At 30.1% G+C, this 21,865-nt stretch overlaps 1 protein-coding gene across 5 annotated transcripts; it reads right to left on the reverse strand.

Annotated features, from left to right (window-relative positions):
* Positions 1-7,581: 7,581 nt before the first annotated feature.
* LOC109807427 (disease resistance protein RPV1) lies at positions 7,582-16,142 on the reverse strand. Of its 5 annotated transcripts, none has more exons than XM_083074771.1 (15): positions 15,501-16,137; positions 14,068-15,166; positions 13,673-13,978; positions 12,008-13,529; positions 11,809-11,881; positions 10,299-10,560; positions 10,026-10,225; positions 9,705-9,937; positions 9,011-9,612; positions 8,676-8,938; positions 8,435-8,602; positions 8,263-8,367; positions 8,114-8,183; positions 7,938-8,033; positions 7,582-7,849 (listed from the first exon to the last, which is right to left on the reverse strand). In XM_083074771.1, exons 1-4 carry the CDS (start codon positions 15,995-15,997, stop codon positions 12,117-12,119), a joined length of 3,315 nt encoding a protein of 1,104 aa, XP_082930897.1. In that variant the 5' UTR covers positions 15,998-16,137; the 3' UTR covers positions 7,582-7,849; positions 7,938-8,033; positions 8,114-8,183; positions 8,263-8,367; positions 8,435-8,602; positions 8,676-8,938; positions 9,011-9,612; positions 9,705-9,937; positions 10,026-10,225; positions 10,299-10,560; positions 11,809-11,881; positions 12,008-12,116. The 5 variants fall into 5 exon arrangements, with proteins under 5 accessions (XP_082930897.1, XP_082930898.1, XP_082930895.1 ...); XM_083074772.1 differs by having other exon boundaries at positions 8,435-8,594; positions 10,022-10,225; XM_083074769.1 differs by having other exon boundaries at positions 10,022-10,225.
* Between the last annotated feature and the right edge of the window lie 5,723 nt (positions 16,143-21,865).

Raw genomic sequence — 21,865 nt, forward strand, 5'->3', positions numbered from 1 at the left:
TATTAATTTATGTAAGTCATTTAAATATTAAGAAAAATAATATATATTGAAAATGTAACTCAAAATAAATATGTAATTTTTTTTTAATTTTTTTAAATTTTTTTAAATTTTTTTAAATTTTAAATTTTTTTTTTAACAAACTAACCACCTTTAGATATGATAGATAAAAGTGTCCAACCCATTTATATCTACCGACTAACTTAATTCAACCAATTTTTGACAAGTCGTACGTGAACTGACTTGACCCATTTTATTATCTTAGAAATAATTAAGGATATATACTTACAGTTGGTATAATTTTTTTATGATATTTTTTTCAATGAATTTTTAATGATGTTAATTAATTAAAAATATATATTTATCATGTTATTAAAAGGTAGTTATTATTAAAATTATCGATATAATTTGGGATTGAATAATAATATAAAATATATTAAGTCATTAGCCTAGTCACAATGCTTGCAACCACTATTGTAATTTAGAGACATATGGTAGTTAATTTTATTATTATATGTAATTTTATAGTATTTATCAATCAAGAAAAGTATATTTTAAAAATTTTAGATGATATATTTTTCATTATTATTATATTATGTAATTTTTATAAAAAAAATTTATAAAATATATTTAGATTCATCACTTATTTCCTTTTCTGTCTTTATGATGGTGTTAAAACTTCTTTATGTGTTTTTGACAATTTTCTAATTTCTCACAAAATCTTTCATGATAACAATAGTAATCTATAGTCACGAAAGAAAAAGAGAAGTTGTCTTTTTGTTAAACTAACTCTTAACTTCCATAACTTTTTTTCCAAATTATTTATCTTTATAGCCAAAAATTACCCTTAATGAAGTGAGAAGGAAGAGATTAACTTATTAATAACTTAAAAATCTTCTCCAATGACTCTCTTAATATATTTTAAGTCTAATAACTATCACATTAGACATCTTTTCATTAAAAGTCATTCTTTAATTACATAAGTTATTATTAGATTAAATAATTTAACATTCTTTCACTTGACTTATGTGATGACTTGAAGATTCAACTTTAAAATGTAAGAGCGCACCATACATTAAAATTAGAATTTACCATCTTTATTAAATTAAAATGATTGAATCGTGGTGATTGCAAGTTATCTTAACTTGGCTCTTATTATGTATCATAAGTCATTCAATTTAAGTCAACTTTAATTAATTCTGTATCTTTATTGTCCTTTCCAAGACACATTTTACGATCTCATTAAAGCAATAATGTATATCATATAATGTGAATTGTAACGACCCGCCATGATCCTTACACTCAGTAGAATCACATTAAATACACTAGTCAACTAAGAGAAGATGTTAACTGGATAACCAAATATATACATATATATTTAAAGTAATAATGAACTACGTGTCTATGTACAAAACATAATACTATATATATATATATATATATATACACACACACACACAAAGTCATCCAAAATATCCATACTCTCTTAGTGCCGGTCAAGTACAATCAAACAGTTACCCAAGATGGTAACTTTGACACTAGAATAAAACTCCACATCTCGCGCGTCGGTCACAACAACCAGCTCCAACCTAACCCTGACCTGCTCCCACACACAATATGATCATCACAGTCCATCCACATGGAAATAAAAGGGTAAGCTAGAGTTTAAAAATCAATCATGTAAGCATAAAATAAACATCTATGCTACACCATCATCAAATCACCAACCATTCTCGTAGAGTCACACCATACACTCTATCATACACTACTCATGCAATAAATACAACTCATGACAAATATCAATGCATATCAATCATCTAATGCGTCATCATGCATTCACCTAGAAGATCTCCCTAATAACAGAGCAAGATAAGTACATCTCATCATACCGAAACCACCCCAACCATTTTCACGTCCAATTCACCTGCTCGGTCACAACTAATCGGGATATAAATCCCCACTCGGGTTTACTCGGATGATGTCGCTTACACACTTGGAAGTACAGTTTCACCACTATAGTATAATTCAATGGCCTATCCAAGCACCACTATAGTATAATTCAATGACCTATCCAAGCACCACTCTCAAGAGACTCTATGTGAGCTCTTCCAGTTCGAAAACATTTTTCCTCTCTTCAAGTTCTAGGCTAGACACATACCATAAGGCATCACATGCAATAATGCATCATACATCATACATGGTCAATCCACCATCATGATCAATATCATCATCCTCATATGAAAGTACAGACCAAATCATGTTTTAACACATTCATATATATCATCACCAAGCATACATATGAATCAAGAACCAATCTTCGTCATATATCATGCAAACATGATCCAACTTCAACATTAAAACATGCGTAAGCATCATATTCAATCATAAACCAAGCACACTCACATCTGATGCAAGTCAGCTCTCACCCGGCCAAAACCCAACCTGAGAGCTCTAAGGTTCTCCCACACCCGGCGTGGAATTATCACGCCCGGCATCATTTAGACAAAGACTTTCAGGGGCCTTCACGCCCGACGCATCCAGCTCTACGCCTGACGCTATATCAGTAAAACACCCTATAAAGTCACCATCTAATATTGCGTTTGGCGTGGTTCTCCTCACGTCCAGCGTGACTCATCTAGAGGCTCCCATCTTAAATCGCACCCGATGTGATTAGGAAATGACTACTTCTGATGAATGCATGCCCAATGCCAAGAACGTGCGCCCGACACAAATTTAAGCAACAACCCCCAAAAACTCAGAATTTCTATCCAAAACTTGAAAATCAGAAGATCTAGCCACATGTAGTCCATTAAACATAATACATAGACTCCATACAATTTGAAAACAATCTCATATTCAATATGCATTCACCTGATGCATCAAAATCACCAAAAAACCCCATTTTGCCCGAAACTCCGAAAATGAGAAAATCCTTCAATTCAACCATTGATTCCCAAGACTCATGTACCAATTGAGTTCCTAAACTCACATGCAACCAAAAAACCTACATTCTAGCTTCCCTCACCTGAAAATTAGCTCAAAACAACCAAGAAATGAGAAGAAGAAGAATCCCCCCTCGAAGTTCGACCCGCAGACTTCAATCTTCCAATACAAGCTTCCTAGCCTGAATTCCAAGAAAAGACAGAAGAGATTAGTAATCTAGAAGAGAAGAGGAATCATGCAGAGAATTTTGGGAGAAAAAGAGCTCACGAAACCAAAGCCCTTCTCTTTAGATTTTCTTTGAGAATGAGCTTATGAGGTTTCGTTCTCAAAGAAAACCTTATATACCTTTTTTTCTAGAGTTAACTAAACTCTAAACAATAACTTACTAAGTTACATGAATGACAAGATAAATAAAAAAAACTTCAATTGAATTTAGAAGTGTCATACAATACAAGCATTATAACTATAATGTATATATACACATCACTCTACATTGTTAACAAGGACTTATCCATAACACCCCATCCTATCAACATGACCAATGAATATCTTGGGTGGTAAAACTTTAGTCAATGGATCCTCTATCAATAATTTTGTACCAATATGCTCAATACACACTTTATACTTTTATACTTCTTCTTTTAGTGACAAAAACTTTAAATCCATATGTTTTGCTCCTTTAAAGTATTTATCATTCTCAAAGAAAAAGACAGTTGTAAAGTTATCACAATAAATCTTCAACGATTTGGCTATACTATCAATAATATCAAATCTTAAAGTAAAGTTTTTCAACCATAATACTTGAATTGTGGCCTCAAAGCATGTTATAAATTCAGCCTCCATGGTAGAAGTGATAATAACATATTGTTACATTTTTCCATGACATTGCTCCTCTAACCAAAAGAAAGATGTACCTAAATGCAGACTTCCTTGAGTTCACACATCCAACATAGTTTGAATCCAAATAGCCAACCACTTCAAGATGATCTAACCTTTTATATGTGAGCATGTAATCTTTTGTGCTTATATGCCTCTATTGTTAAGGAACTTAGCAAATGAACATAGATATTGTCCACTATCATTAAATTTTCCATGAAATGCGCCACCTTTATCCAACCTTACAACTTTCACTTTTCTATCTAACTATCTTTCTATCTCATTAATGAACACATAAGACATCCACTAATTGAGACTTTTCATGTAGTAGATATGAATAACAATAACGTGAAAAGTCATCAATAAAGGTGATAAAATACTTTTCACTACCCCGAAATAGAACATAAAAAGTCCACAAATATCATTGTGTATCAATCTTAGAAGTTTATTACTTCTTGTAGAAGAATTCTTTGATATTTCACTACAAGAAAATGACGATTTTGCGACAGTTATATGACCTACATTGCGATGGTTAGAACTGCCGCAAAGACACCATTGCGACGGTTCACCAAATGTCGTAGAAATGTCCGTCACGAGTGAATTTTGCGACGGTTACTGGAACCGTTGCACAAACCGTCGCAAAATCGAAATTGGGACCCTTAAAGCACCCGTCGCTAAATATTTATTTTTTATTTTATTAAATTTTATAGAAGTCTCAAATTCGATCACTATTCTTCTCAAGGATTCTATTTCACAATACTTCACTTTTTAACATGTTTTGTCCTCACACAATTTCTGGGAAACATCCCATAAGGCTACCCATCTCTATATTTCTCCAAGTCAAACACAATTAACTGTAGAGTTCTGATGAGATAAACAACCGAAAAGTAGATACATGTTGTCAATATAAGTAGTACAAATTAATTCATTTAAGTCATTCTCAATTATAATCTCATACTTATACTATCTTTGGATCCCTCTCATTCCGGTGTGTCCGAACCGTTATAAATATATAATAATTATATTACTAATAATAATTATATTATATTTAATTAATATTTATTTATATATTTACTTACTTTTATAATTAACAATCTACTTATTTCTATTTAAAATTAATATTATGATACAGTTTAAATTATTTATTATAAATTTAAAAGTTTAAATAATAATTTATATATTTTAAAATGAGAAGGGTTATAATAACACATGTGTAACTTTTACTAAGTATTACACTGCTCAGTAATTTTATATTAAATGTGAATTTTGTAAATCCAACCGTTGGATTGAAAGTTCATATCACTTTATATGTTTATATCAAATTTTGTTAAAATTGAACAACTTGAAAGTAATCAAAGTGTTCATATTTTAGTATATTTTGAAATGTATATATTACGTCAATTTTGTTTTACAAGAATGAAGTATCAAATCATCTTGAATTAATATAAAATTTTGTATATATGATGTAAGAGTAAAAAACTTTCAATCTAACGGTTGAATTTATAAAATTTATATTTAATTTAAAGTTATTGAACGGTGTAATACTTAGTAAAAGTTACACCAGTGTTATTATAACCTTTCTCTTTTAAAATATTATTTTTATAAATTAAATTTTAACATTTAAATAAATTATTAATTAACTTAATTTATTTATTCATCTTAAATTTAAGATATAAAAATTAAAAAATGTATTTATCCTTATTTTATTTTCTAATTATCAACCATTAATAAAATACTAATTTAAAATCTTATCTAGTTATATCATAATATTTTTATATCAAATTTAAAACCAGATATTAGTTATACAAAAATATCAAGATCATATATATAGTAAATAATCAATAAGATTCTAGTTAAATAATTTAAAATAATTATTTTTTTTAACTATATTGTTTGCAAATAATTTATTCCAAAGCTAATCAATTTTTTCTATATTAATTATTAGTAAAATTTAATAATTTTTAATTTAATAATTGGATCGATAAAATTCAACTTACACCATGAGTTCAATATTCTCGATTTAATCTACAATTAAGATGTATTATTAATTTCACTAACACATAAAAAAATGTAACATATATATATATTATAAATTTTTAGCTTCCTAGGATTAACATAAAACTTTTTTATTCTAAAATAATTTAAAAGATAGAGAAATAAAATTAATATAGTATATTAAAGTATTTTTTTAACATTTCTAAATGTAATTACATGTCATTATGATTTTATTTTTCTATTTTTTATTGAAAGTAAAATTATAGAATTTTGGAGTGTGCATGACTTTGTGTGAATTTTTATTTCAATTTTTGTCTTGTAGATTGCGATGATTTACTACAAACTGCCTCGGTATAGATAAATTTTATGGTAGTTATTTGACTCTGTCGCACAAACTGTTGCAATGTTGGAAAATTTTGCGACGGTTTAGAGAAACCGTTGTATGAAGGGTCGCAATATCAAAGCGATGACAGTTTCAGGATAACTGTCGTAATTTGTCCATCACAAATCATCATTTTCTTTGTAGTGTTTGTTTAGTTTGTTTTCCTTTAATGCAATCTAAGCATATATCCCAGTTACTAAAATTTAATTGAGGAAAATTTTTATTTTTCATTAACCTCATTATCCTTTCTTTAGAAATATGACCTAATCTTTGATACCACAAATAAACAGAACTATCATCATGTATATTACGCTTGTTACTGACATGTTCAACATTAAACAATGATTCTTTAAACTTTACATCAAGATTGAAATAATACAAACCATCTATTAAAGTACAAGATCCATAATAGTACATATCCTTAAACACAGAAAATATATAATTTTTAATCTTGAAACTAAAACCTAATTGATCCAACTTTACAATATAAACTAAATTCCTAGCACATCCAGGTACGTAGAGACATCCTTCCAAATCTACATGACACCCTATCTCAAAGACTAATATGTACATTCCAATATCTTTTATTGTTGCCTTCATTTTATTTTCCATATGGAAAATATTTTAAGTTCCTCTTATTGTTTGAATTGAAAGGAATCTCTACATAATATGTGACACATGAGTAGTTTCTCTAAAATCAAGCCACCAGGTATTATTATTAGGTACGTCAACAAGATTTAATTTATTCAAAATTTACAAATATATAAAATATATTATTTTCAAGCCATTTGTTTCTTTTTGGGCAGTTCTTCTTGAAGTGACTACTTTGTTTTAAAAAGTAGCACTTCTTTTCCTTACAGACCCTTCGTCTTTAACCTTTAATTAGAATTTTCCCTTGTTCTTCTTACCCAACTTGTTTTTGCTAGTACTGGCTCCATTATAAGTCATAAGATGAATTGAGTTTGTCTTTCATTTTCTTTAACCTCCCTTCCTTTTGAATTAACATGGCCTAAATTTCTTGAAAATTTAGTTTTTCCTTAAGAGTGTTATATTCACTTGAAATTAGCCAAATTCAACAGGAAGAGAGTTCAAAATAAATTGCACCAAAAAGGACATTTTTCACTTCCATTCCCATGAAATTTAACTTTGTTGCCAGATTAGTCATTACTGTCACATGATCATGAATTGGTTGAGACGTACCAATTAAACTTTTTGTTTGTCAGTTCACTTGATAAATTCCCCATAATTGACGTAAATTTACGTCGAACATGGTGTGTCCGACGTAAACTTATGCATTTTTTTTTTAAATTTTTATTATTTTTTGATACACCCAAAACCTGCATACAGTCCATAATGCAAAACCTAACCCAGGCAGTCCATAATACAAATTCAAATATAATTTGTATTTCAAAATTGAATGACAAAAAGAAAATAATATATAAATCTTAAAAAGCATAAATTAAGACAATGTAAATCCTATTATCCTAAAAAAGCTATAAAACATATGTTTGTCAATGTTATCAAACTAGAAACATAATATCCAACTAACTAAACTTAGAAATCTAACTATTATATACTTTGAAGAAAAAAAGTTGCCCATTGTTCTCTTATCTTGATGATTTCATCTTCGGGCAATGGAGATGGATCTTGAAAGACCTGAAACATTAATTTAAGTGTCATTAATATGCAATGTTAATTATCATAAATATAAATATACTTAAAAATAAATTTTGATATGAATTACCTGCCCCCAAGAATTAGTAATACCCGCAGAAACTATAGCACTTATCCAATACATGATGTAATAGTCACATTCAAACGAGTCTTGTTGCTTATTACACTAAAATGAAAAACAAGTAACTATTATTTCCAAAGTCGATAAATTCAAATATTATTTCCTCTATTAATTAATTTGCTAACCTTAAGGTATATGAATTGCAATATCTTTGATCTAGCTCTTCCACTTAAAATATTAGCTTCAGACACGATTCTAATTAATTGAAATAAAAACATATGTTAGCCAATATATATAGTTACAATTTAAAAACATAATGAAAAATTTTAGCTACCCTTGTAATTGGAATTTAATTTCGTGGCTTGGTTTTCGATGTAGTGAACAAAACCACACTACGGTGTATTCCTTAGGAATGATTATCATTAACTGCCAATGGGACCTACATTGTATGACAAACAAATTAGTTATAAAATTACCATGATTAAAAAAACAATTAAAAAACTAACCCGTCAATGTATGGAGCCATGTATATATCTCTTCCTGATTCACTTATCCATGTTTGCATATATTGCTGAATCTAGACCTGAGTGTTTCCTGATTTTTGGATGGATTGAGGCTCAATAAATCCATATATTTGTGCTTGTGCTTGCTCCACACTCAATTTATCTATGTACCTAACACAATTAATTATTATAAGTTAAATGTAATTATTGTAATTTTAGACTCATAAAAGAAAATATCACTTACATGGCCCACAGTTGTATGATAGATATATTTAACATGGAGTTTCCCCCAACAATCTCTAATGTGTCGGGCAGGGATATGTATAATGGAACATTAGAACTATCAACTCCAAAAACTCTAATGTCCCACTGCAATTGAATTGGTTTCTTCTTCAATCGTGGTAATATGGTTAGAAGCCTATATATGGGATGATCCTCAGCTTCTGCGATATCAACATCATCAACAACAGGTTCTCTCATGACCTCCTTACCACGATTGATAAAATCCTAAAGAAAGAATCAAAATTAGTTTAACAATAATAAAATTATAAGAATATAAAAGAGTAATAATAGAATTACCTTTGCCCGTGATGAAAGCGGCATCACCAAACGTTTTGGTTAAGCTAAGAATGTGTCGGTTGCCTGCCCCACTAGTTGAACTTCTGTATTGGGCAAAGGCACTGGAGCAGCAGCATCTTGAACTTGGTCAACCACAACCCGTGTCCAGTCTGGCTCTAGAGGGACACCATGGATGGTTGAGCCACCCTCAAATACTCAACCAATAGCCACTAACCGTGGGGGTTCATCCTCAACATATAACTCACACTGGTTTGGTACATCAGTGTGAGTCTGTTCCCCTGAGGGATCTAGAGCAGCACAACTCCCTTTAGTGCTGACTCGAACACCATCATGAGCAACTGTAGTCTGTTGCTGAGAACGATCCAAAAACTCAAAATTCTGTTCAAACTCTTCTCGAATGTTCTTCAATTTCTCTTCAAACTGCAAGAGTCAACAGTATTGCTCCTCGATGGTGGTGCATCAAAGTAATCTCGGTGACTCCAAGAACCACCAATACCACGCACACGCCCTGCGTGCTCTGGCCTTCCTATGGCCGTTGTGAGTATATCATCCCGACCATGGGGAAAAAATGAGCCATGGGTGGTCTGCTCAACTAAACCCTCCTGCAACATATTAACAATAAGTATACCCTAAACTACACTTATGAATTGAATGAGTTAAAATGAAGAGTCTTAGTTTGTATATTTTTACTTACTATTTTATCAGCAACGACCCTTGCAAACTCAGAAGTCATTTGCCCATTTGATTTTGTTCGAGCTGCTATCCACATCTCATAGCGGGGAGGTGAATCCACATGGTCAATAGACTCAACCCCTGATGCCTCTATCCTAACCTTCATCAATTTTTTTTTAATTCATATCCCCCTCTTGACAATAGATGGGATGCATCATTCTTGCTCTGTCGTTCTTGGGTAGCTACTCTTTTGGCCTACAATAATACAAATAAGAAAATGAGATTAATTAAAATATACCTTAAGTATTTGTGTCAATGTAAGAATTATCAATAACTAACTTGCCAAGAAGAGTCCAATCGAGTGGCACGAAATTGTATCCACTCCTCATCAGTAATCTGGTACTTTAGACAAGGAGTCTCATTTTGTCGCTCTCCAAATACATACTCCTGTGTCAAGAAAGTCTTGAAGTCTCTCCACCTGGTAGCAAGGGCAGATAACATCTTCCTCCTCATGACCTCAGTGTTGGGAATGTCAAAATTTTGCTATCAAAAAAACAACAAATAATAAATAACGTATTTAAGTTATATAATATTGAAGGGATGTAAAAGTATATACCTGAATATCCTGCCACATGAGGTTCTTGTCAACCTCCTCAACGTCATCCCATGATGGAATGATAATATAAACATGACGTTAAGCTAGGACTCCCAAATAGCTCCTAAACTTTGCAGCATTTGGGGTTGACGCCTTGCCAGAACGAGGATCCACCTCAACCGGTTTCCTCTCCTTGGCAATGCGTCCAGCTGTCAACCCAGACAATCGGGTGATAGATCTACCTTCCCTCCTTCCATTGTCAGACCCCGAATATGCCATAATCCTGAAAAAATCAAACTCTCATTATTAAAACAATGAATTAACTGAATAGACGAATAAAGTAAAAAAGATAATAACAATATAGCAACAAAATAACTAATAAAAAAACAACTAATTTGGTCCCTCTTAATAATTAAATTCTCCTTCTTTAGTGCATCTGGAACGGCCTATTCTGAAACCAGAACAGGCTGTTCCAGATAAACAATTAACACAAATTTAATGTGTCTGGAACGACCCGTTCTGAAAGCAGAACGGCTCGTTCCAACTGCATTATTTTTGTATTAATCGTTAATCTGGAACGACCCGTTCTGGTTTCGGAATGGCCCGTTCCAGATGAACAATTAACAAACAATAAATTCAAGTAGAACGACCCGTTCTGGTCGCAGAACGGGCCGTTCCAGATGAACAACTAACACAAAATAATGCAAAGAAGAGAACTAAGTTGAAACTAACCTCAAACGTGCAGACCCAATGCAAAACAGCTTAGAAGAGAAAACAAGTAAACTTAGATGAGAAAACAAGTAAACTGAGGCGCGCGCGAGAAGAGAACGAAAGGGCATCATATAAATAATATTTTACGTCGGACTAGGTGTGGTCTGACGTAAATTATACAATCTACGTCGGACTTGTATTGTGGCCGAAGTAGATTGTATATTTTACGTCGGACCACACCTAGTCCAACGTAAAATATTCCACTTTTATTTACAAAAATGTCACCACTTATTTTTTATGTCGTGTTTTTGAATATCTGACATAAAAGAGGTGACGTAGTATCCTTATTTTGCACTAGTGCATGAAATGAAATAATTGACAGCCTATCCCATTCAACCTTATTGTGGGCACAAAAACTCAAACATTTGCATCTCGAACCTACTTAACCTCCACCCATACCATACCATCTTGTATGGTCTTGTGGTGTATGGTTGACCCCCAACTTATATACTCTGCCAATAGTCACCAAATGGACATAATTCTCATTTATATAGGTTCATCCAGATCAACTAGTGATTCATTAGTTAAATCATTGACCCACTAACCTAACATTATGACTAAGTCGATGATCGATCTAATTTTGATAAAATTGCTACAAAATATTATTTAGGATTGGTTGAGTTTTGTTTTGATCATGCCTGATGAATTACTTATGTTATCCTTGATAAATATAGTTCATACTTAAATAATTGAACCTAAAATTGACCCAGGACAATTAGAATAACTTAATGCTTGATCATACTAGCTATGATATCCATACCCAATTTATGCCACTATTTCTTATTGGTTGCACGTCTTTAGATTGAATATGCAAGGGTTCTTCATGTTGACACCTGTTCATAAACAACAACATTTTTACACAAAAATGTTATTCTTAATTTAATGTAACAAAATATGCAACAACAACAATAAAGTTAAATTAAGTATCCTATTAGTGTAATAATTGTTAGGAAGATTACCTCAACACTTTTGTTTCTTCTGCTTCCAAGTTTGAAGTTTCGAAGATACGATACTTGGAATTTTTTGTTGGAGGAAATATTTCTTCTTGATCATTGGACTCATTGCCCTTTACTTCATGAATTTCCCTATTTCTTTTATATTTACGTCCCCAATTTCTTCTGAGGAATCAATCCAACGAACCCAACTATCTTTTATGATCATTGCTTCCTCATTATGTTGGGATTGAACAAAAAATTTAAATGTAAGCTTTGGATCACCACTATTAATAGCTTTCCTCTCTTTAATTACTTCCACTATTTTCTTGCAAAGTCGTGCATCATACCATAAAAATATGTGATCTGTCATAAATTTAAATGGAGGTGGATGAGAAAGCATAACAGTTTCATTTAAAAAGAAACTTGTTATATTGATCCTTTCATCCCAACTAGTTTCCAAGTAGCATTCACATCCAATACTTCCACAACATCCAATGTGGCGTGATTGGATTGGAGAAACAACCAAATAGAAAATGAAACCCAAAAAATCAGGTGGAAGTTGTTCAATAGGGACCAAAACCTGTGTAGAGTGGTGATGAAACCAATCTAGAAATTTTCCACTTCTAGCTGGTAAAGAATAACAAATCTTTGTTGATTCACATAAATAATTATTCATGGATGTATCTTCTTTATTTTCTGATACAACTGCCGATGTTGTTTCTGTTGCAAGTTTAATCATAACAATGGCATCATTCAAAATTGCATCATATGAATGATCATCCAATGTTAAGCAGTTAGGAAGCAGAAAAATACGTTCAGGTGTTTTAAATGGTTCAATTGTGGAACATAACACTCTCTGAAGAGATTGGCACCTCCAAATGTGTAAGTGTTGAATGGATTGTGGAAGTGCAGGTATACATTGAAGCATTTTGCATTCACAAACTTCAACAACTTTGAGTCTTGTCAGATGCTTGATGCTCTCAGGTAAGCTTGTGATGGCGCAACAATAAAAGGTTAAGTATTGCAATGATGATAACATGGAGATGTTGTTTGGGATTGCAGTTGCACACAAGCTTAGACAATCCTCAAATACTATACCTGTTAGTGACTGAAAGCCAGGGCAAAGAAATGCCTTTTGTAAGATCAAGAAAGTGTCACCTTTGTGTTTCCTTGACTCATAAAGCACAATTTGTTGAGAAAAGTTTTCAGGAAGATCCACAAGACCATAACTAATTGTGAAAGAAAAGGCTTTGAGATTTTTTATAAGCAAAATTGATGGGGGAAATTCACTCAAACCTGATAGTCCTAAAAACAATCCTCGAAGAAATTGTGAACAAATGTTGCTGCCAAGTGTCTTAAGTGATGTGCACTCGGTTAAATTCAAAATTTCAAGCTTTGGGAGGGACAAAATTGATGGATCAACATAAGTTAAGCTTTCACATCTACTCATTCGTACATGACTAAGTTTTGGGGCACGAGACAGATTTGGACACTCCACAAGGTGTTTGGAGCCAGAAAGGTTAATTATCTCTAAATTTGGAAAATTCTGCAACATATAAAAGCCCAAATATTTGTTAGTACATTTTTTATGGAAATTTCATTTTTATTTATTTATTGAGATACGCTTCAATTTCTATCAAAAGAAAAATTGAAACATAAATACATAATTAATACATGAACTACGCGTACCTGTACTCCATGCCAAAGTCTTTCCACATTGCTATGTCGCATGGAAATCTCAAAAAGATTGTCAGGGCAAAAAGTTGATGGTAGAGATTCTAAAGGGTACCTGTTCCACACTAAATATCTTAAGTTATTAGGTAAGAATTCAAGACCCTTTGGAAGGTATATTGAATTGATTCTCTTTGAATCTCCATTGAGGGATCGAAAAACAAGTAATCTCAGGTTTGGCATCTCTTTGAATACTCCAGAGCTTAAATTTATATTTGTAATTTGAGTCATATCTAACCATATTCCTTCAATTTCATGATTTCCCTGACAAATAAAAAAATATAATTATATTCATTTATATAGTAATAATTTGCATTTTTTATAAAGAGAAAATGCATATCATATTCACTTACTCTATTATTTGTCAATACATTATAGACTTCCTTAGGATCCCACAATCTACTACATTGCCCATGACTTTGAATAGATTTTTCACGAACAATTCTTCTACCCATTTCTTGTATCATATCTTGCATATCTATGCAATTATTGTATGGAGTAGTAACAATAAGAGCTTTGTCTAAAAGACGCCTTATCCCTATATCTGCAGAAAAATCACAAGCATTTAATAATTTTGTTATATGGTCTCTTTTTTGTCCTTTGAAGAAACAAGCTATGTCAAGGAAAATATTTTTCTCATCATCATCTAATCCATCATAACTCAATCTCAACACTTCCTCAATTTCCACATTAGGAATTTTCTTCAATTTATTTAGTGCACTATCCCATTCATTTTCACTTTTGGAACGAAGGTATGATCCCAAAACTTTCAAAGCTAACGGGATTCCTTTGGCATACTCTATTGCTCTTATTGATAACTCCATATATTCCTTCGTAGGATGGGTTTTGCGAAAGGCATATGAGCTGAAAAGTTCAAGGGAGTTTTGAAAGTTCATTTCCTTGACTTGATGAATTTTGTCAACATCTCCACTTATAAGCACGTGTTTATCTCTGGTTGTCACAATGACTCTGCTACCAGCTCCTAGCCAGTCACGATCCACTCCAATTAAATTTTCAACAAGTTCTGAAGAATTGACATCATCTAGTACAATGAAAACTTTCTTTCTTCTGAGCCTTTTTTTAACAATAGAGGGTATCAGTGTAGGAGTGTCAATACAGATATCTTCCTGTAACAACTTAGAAAAAACTTTGTTGCATATGTAATTTGGTCCATGCCTTTTGGACTCCTCTGCCACACTTTTTAAGAAGCAAGTGCCTTCATACTGACAAGAAACCTTTTGGAAAACAGCAGTAGCAAGTGTTGTTTTACCGATACCTCCCATGCCCCAAATTCCAATGACTATAACTTCCTCCGAATTAATTTTCAATAAAGATTTAATGTTTGTGTAGTTTTCATCAGATATGAAACGACCTCTAAAATCAGTTGTGGGCTTGTGATTTAGTTTTTCGGAAATAACTTTGATAATGTGTTCAATCAAGTCAGATTCAGTCCTATACAAAAATAAACAAAAGAAAAGTAAAGTTTCAATAAAAATATATAATTTTTAGAAGATAAAAGTTGAATTGAAGGACAATTACCCTTTCATACAAACAGGCAAATTAAACAAATAGAATTTCCTCCATGCTTAAAGTAAAAGAATGCAAGATCAACTTATAATATACAGATTTATTTGTAGAAATTTGATTCCAAAGTTTATTTTGCAGTATTTGCTTAGTGATAATGAACAACGTCTAGCATGGGAAAATTAATAATCCTTAAAGGCTTAAACATTATAATTTATATAATAATTAAAAGCAGAAGGATATATGGTAATATATATGAGACCTGTATTTGTGAGAATGGAAGCCTGATAAATTGGCTGCATGAACGAGAGTGTCCTTCCACTTTTGCATCTTCTCCTTACTCACCTTCTTATCCTTCTTGTGCTTTGCGAATGCTGCATGGTAACTCCCTCTCTGTTTACGTACCTGAGAAGGGTCTATCTTATAGAACACAGGAATAACATGAACGTCTTCTTGTTGTTGTTTCTTGCATTCCATCAGTTCCACAAGTTCATTCAAGCACCAACTTGAAGACGCGTAGTTCTCTGAGAAGATAACCAAAAAGAGAGTGGAGTCTTTGATGGCTTTCAGCAGTTCCACCCAAAGATCTTCTCCTTTCTGGATTCTGTAGTCTATGTAGGTTTCCATGTTGTTTGTGCGGAGAGCAGCATAAAGATGGCTGGTGAAGTCACAGCGAGTGTCCTCTCCTCTAAAGCTGATGAAAACATCGTATTTTTTTGTAACAGCTGAGACTGAGGAACAAGTACAAGTCTTAGTCATGTGTGGGTTTGCGATAGAGAATCGAAGGTTGTTGTTCTTCTTAGGTGTGAAATGTGAATGTAATGGAGGTAGTGACTAGTGAGTACACGTACACCATCTATGCACGTTCTAAGGAAAAGGTGGACCCCGTTTTAATTATTGTTAATATAAGGCATCTTTTGACAAGAATTCCAATGTGACCTATTAAATATAAGAATGATGCTTGCTTTAAGCTTTTTTGTCGTACCATTTTCATATGGATGATACCAAATCAGAACCGTTTATTTATATATATATATATATATATATATATATATATATATATATATAAAAGTAGATATCCGTTTATTCTAAAAAATAAGTATTAAATAATTTTAAAATATTTTAAAAATTTGTCAAATTGATTTATGATTAAAAAATTTAAATTTAATAATTAAATTGTTAAAATTTGATATAAAATATGAGTTATTAAACAGAATAAATTTAGATAAACTTACTCTTAAAATAAATGGATTCTTCCTATATATATATTATCATTTTAATAAAAAAAAAATTATACATAGAATTCCAATGTGACCTATTAAATATAAGAATGTGACCTATTAAATATACCATTTGCTTGTTAATATATATATATATATATATATATATATGGGAGAAGATATCTGTTTATTCTAAAAAAATGAATTAATAAAATGAGTATTAAATAATTTTAAAATATTTTAAAAATTTGTAAAATTAATTTATGATTAAGAACTTTAAATTTAATAGTTGAATTGTTAAAATTTGATGTAGAATATGACTTATTAAACGGAGTAAATTTAGATAAACTTACTCTTAAAATAAACGGATTCTTCTTATATATATATTATCATTTTAATAAAAAACAATTATACATAGAACGTGTATTATAAAAAAGAAATATTTACAATTTTATCTTATCTATTGGAAATCTTGTTAAATTTTAACAAATAAAACTTTTAACAATTTTTATTTTACTTAAGAAAATATATCATATGAAAAATTAAATTTTTGAATAACAAACAAAATTAAGTATAACCAACATCGGAACCATCATAGTATTTTAAATTCTATTCAAAAATAAAAAAATAAAATTAGTTATTGGATTGTTTATTATTATTATTATTATTATTATTATTATTATTATTATTATTATTGGATATGTATAGTTTATAAAGTGAATTAGAAACTCAAGTTAGATTCTTCAATTAAAGATTAAAGTAAAAATAGATAAAGTTTGCTGTGACCCAAGTGAGCTAGATTGAGACATCTAAAAAAACAAATAGTTTAAGGATCCATAATTGAATTCTATTATTGAATATGTTCTAACTAATTTTTTATATTATAAAATTGATAATAACCTGTTTGATCTGTATACATTTTTTAGTTCAAGAAAGTTGACGATGTCGTCCTCAATTTTTATTTTTAATTCTAGTAGTCGATAATAACATTATGAATTTTAAATTAAAAAATAAAAATATCATTATCAATTTTATTATATATATATATATATATATATATATATAATTCATAAAAAATTTGATTATTTTAAAGATTATTTAATTTATATCAACAAGTCGTTGGTCTAAGTGACATTGAACTTAATTTCTTTAAGTAAGGTTTCGAGTTCAAGTCTTGTGTAACACCTTCTATCTCGTATGTTATAACATACAAATAAAATCAATTGAAATACCTCATATAATTAAAAGGGCTCAAAATTCATAAAGGTAAAAAGAGTACTATAAATTAACTTGCAAAAGTAATAAATTACAAAGGAAATAAAAATAACTACTCAATTTAAAATAACATGAACCAATAGAACCTAACGTTGAGGATTAAGCCTCATCACCAAACACAAATAACATATACGGTAAGAAATAGCATACACATTACACATTATCATCATATCTAATTCATTTATAACATAACAACAACAATAATAACATATAAGATCATGGTGCATATGCAATGAATACATACTACATGTTATCATGCATGTAACGCTAGTAAAAATTTCACATATCACACTTGTGCATTGCCACTAGCAATACACTGGAGTAGTCTATGTGTACATACTAGGTCACACCCTCTACGCACTCTCACTAGAAGGACATACTACCTAGGTTTGGTCTGGATAACTAAGTCGCGTAAGGAGATACATTCTATGCTCACGAAGGCAAGACTGAGACTTCCAAATTGAGTTATTCCCAAAGTTGGTTCCCAAACTTTTACATAAGGGACCTTTCTTAAAAGTGTATTCCATATCGTACCCTTTAAAAGCATTTCATGCATATGGTGCATGTCAACAAACTCTATGCATTACATTCATATGATTCTTTTACATAAGGGACCTTTCTTGGTAGTGTATCTCATATCGTGTCCTTTAAAAGCATTTTATGCATATGATGCATGTCAAACAAACTCTATGCATTACAATCATATGATTCTATGATCTCACATTTAACATTCTTCTCATATCACATTACCTTCATTCATATTCATATATTCATAAATTGATATTAATTCATATCACATTAACATCATAATATACGATCGCAACATAGAATTCAACAGAAGCACAATAGGAGATTCGTAGGCAGGATGGTGCCTACGACACACATCCCGCACCCAACATGAGTCCTCTAGAGGACTACATTAGTCTCTGTCTGAACCTCTCCTGACGTGACCGAGTCCATGCCTAGTGAAAACAACATCGAGAACTCTTTAGAGTGTTCATGTCCGACGAGAGTCAATTCACTCTCGACGAAAGTGCCACAGAGAACCCTTGGAGCTTCTACGCCAAACAAATATCATACAATACTCGGTGTGAGAGACCCCAAGAGAAAACCTTACTCTTGGCCTCAACAATGTCCAGTGTGCTCCAAGTGGCGCCCAACGATGTATGAGAAACAACATGTAACAGAAACAAAATTTTTGTGGGTCACATTTCAAATCACCCAAACATACAATTCAATTAGTAAATATGTTCTATAGCAAACAATTAACATTCAATATCACTCAATTTACATATACAATCAATAACCTTACTCAAAATCACATCAATTTCCCTTAGGGTTTTTCATGAGAACCCATAAGGACCTCAAATCATACAACTACCATCCAAAATATAAAATTAATCATACATTCTAACAATTCATGTCATTAATCACGTACAAGACGAACAAGAAGTAAAACAAATACAATTGGGAAAAGTCTTTCATACATGAACATACAACACACATAAGATTGAGGATCAATCCCACTATCCGACATACAAACTTACATCCAGAGCGATGTTTTTTACTCCCCCTTACCTAGATAAGCTCTAGACAATGGGTGCACGACTACATAGTGATTTCCTTCCTACTTCTATTCTTCAAGCTTTAAAACGCGAATGTGAAATTAGAGGTGTAAAAAGATTTGATCAAAAAATTATTATTATTTTTTTAAATCTTAACCTTCTTTTAACCATCATTTAGTTAAAACACTTAACCACAGTTACAAGTCCCTTTTCCCTTAATAAAATATTATAATATCTTTAATAAAATATCATATATTATATTATAAAATATATTAAATAAATAAATAATTAACAACTTTTATTAATAAAATAAAAATATTAAAATTATTAATAAAATATTTATATTCTCTTTTATGAAAAATGGGATATTACGTTATATATGAAAAAAAAACGTAATTGAAAGGAAAGACTCGACTAAAAATGATCAGTCAAATTTTCTATAAAAATTAGTCATTAACAAAGTTAATAAATATTTTATATCAGCTTTGTGGCGGACAAATAAAATAATACGATGTTGGATAAAATATTTGATATAAATAACTTATAAGTAAAATAAAAAGTGTGCAAGTGTTAAGAATGAAATATTTTTTATGAAAGCTTATAATCTTTTATATCACAAATGGCTATATATCAAATGTTTGTTCTCTTCGTTGGATTGTGGTTGGCTTTAATTTGCATCTTGGCTATCATTCTGTATAGTTCTACACCTTGTTCGTGGCTGCTATCTCGTTGGAATTTAGTTTGACAAAGTTCCACAAATTAAAAAATTAGTTTAGTACGCAAACCGTGACAATCAAGTTGTAATTCATGTCTATCTGGACCTTCGATCAATTATGCAATTCTTTTTTTAAAAAAAAAAACACTTATTAAAGTAAAACAATGTTATTGCCGTCTTTTAATTTTCTTAAACAAATATTAAAATCGATAATAAGGTTTTAAATAACATTTATTAAAGCCAAACAATGCTATTTTCAATTTTCCAATTTTATGAACAATAAAAATTAAAAATAAAAGGTTTTTATATTTATTTAGTCAAATTCAAAATAATAAGTAAGCATAAAATTATATATATATATATATATATATATATTATATTCATGTCAAATTGACGTAAATGAGAATTATTAAAAGATACTTGAATTTTATAATAGCCGTTTAAAATTAATGACTTAATTATATTTAATGAATTTAATTATAAACTTAAATATGTTTTAAGTATTGAGAATATATGTTTAAATATCTTTAGAAGAGTAAATTAGTATGGATAAGAATCTTTTATTTATATTTTAATTATTTAGATTAAATCTATTTTAATTATTTTAAGATTTGTTTATTTATTTTTAGAATAAAATAATATCAATATTTGATTCTTCTTCTTGTATCACAAATTTTTTCTATATATAAATAGTTCATGAGTAAAATTAGATTATATTCATTTGATAAAAATAAATTTCTGTAAAATACAAATACAAAATAACATAGAGTTAAGAGACATATATAGAAAAAAAAAAAGAAGAGAAATATATAGAAGCTTTAGATCTAGGAAGTTGTGAAAGAAAGTTATGATATTTTCGCATTGTTAGAAATTGTAATTACAACTTAAATGAAAATTCATTAAGAAAGAAAAATCAATCAGTTTTCTATTTGTCTATGTCTTGTAAAAGTGTTTTAATCAGCACTATTACTCTTAAATCACCAACCAAAAATAATTTGGAATTACATGAAGAAAGAATATATAAAAGATGAAAAGATTCAGAATGCGTAAATATTAAATCTAATGAAGGAGTATGAGATAATTAAACATACTCAAACAAATTGTTTGACATCGTTAATAAGATATGCTTGCTAGAAACACAAATTTTAATTTAATTTTTTTTTTCTTCTAAATCTCTTACATTCTCATGTTAACCACTTAAAAATTGAGAAGGAGAGCGTGTCTCTTTGAAGGAGGGCGTGTCTCTTTTCCTCGACTATCTAATTAAATGGATATGACTTTAATTTGGTGTTGATATGATGGTGATTTGTTTGTACAATTGTTAGAGCATCTACGATGGGAGTTGCTTATAAGTAACTCCCAACCATTTTAAATGGGTCTTACTGTGCCACGTCACTTTTAAGCAACTCATATTATATTTTTACAATTTTTACACCAATAGAAGTTTCTTATAAGTACTCTTACTTTTTTACAACTCATACTACACTTTTTGACACTTCACATTATACTTTATTATAAATTTTTTAAAAATTAATTATTATGAATAATATATATATATATAAATAACAAATAAAAAATTATAATAATAAAAAGAAATAGCTTAGTATATCCTACAATAAAAAATTAAAAAACTATTTTATTTGAGAAAATATTTTTTATTTTTATCTTTAAAAATATTTTTTATTTTTGTCTTTAAAAATAATTTTTATTTTTATCTTTAAAAATAATTTTTATTTTTAAATTTTTAGATTTAGAAAACTAGTTTAGTTTGAGTTCTTGTTTTCTATTTAGAAAATAAAAATACTGAAAATGTGTTTGATTTAATTATTTTTTAATAAAATTTTATGAAATG

This window comes from Cajanus cajan, chromosome 5 (genome assembly GCF_000230855.2).
Source record: "Cajanus cajan strain Asha chromosome 5, NIPB_CcT2T_4, whole genome shotgun sequence".
NCBI lineage: Eukaryota > Viridiplantae > Streptophyta > Magnoliopsida > Fabales > Fabaceae > Cajanus > Cajanus cajan.

Excerpts from the sequence above, each read along its gene's own strand:
- LOC109807427 (XM_083074771.1), bottom strand. The coding sequence starts at position 15,997 with ATGACTAAGACTTGTACTTGTTCCTCAGTCTCAGCTGTTACAAAAAAA. Across the intron at positions 13,979-14,067 it reads ATGTATTGACAAATAATAGA|GGAAATCATGAAATTGAAGG; the intron begins GTAAGTGAATAT and ends TTTATTTGTCAG. Across the intron at positions 13,530-13,672 it reads GACTTTGGCATGGAGTACAG|AATTTTCCAAATTTAGAGAT; the intron begins GTACGCGTAGTT and ends TATATGTTGCAG.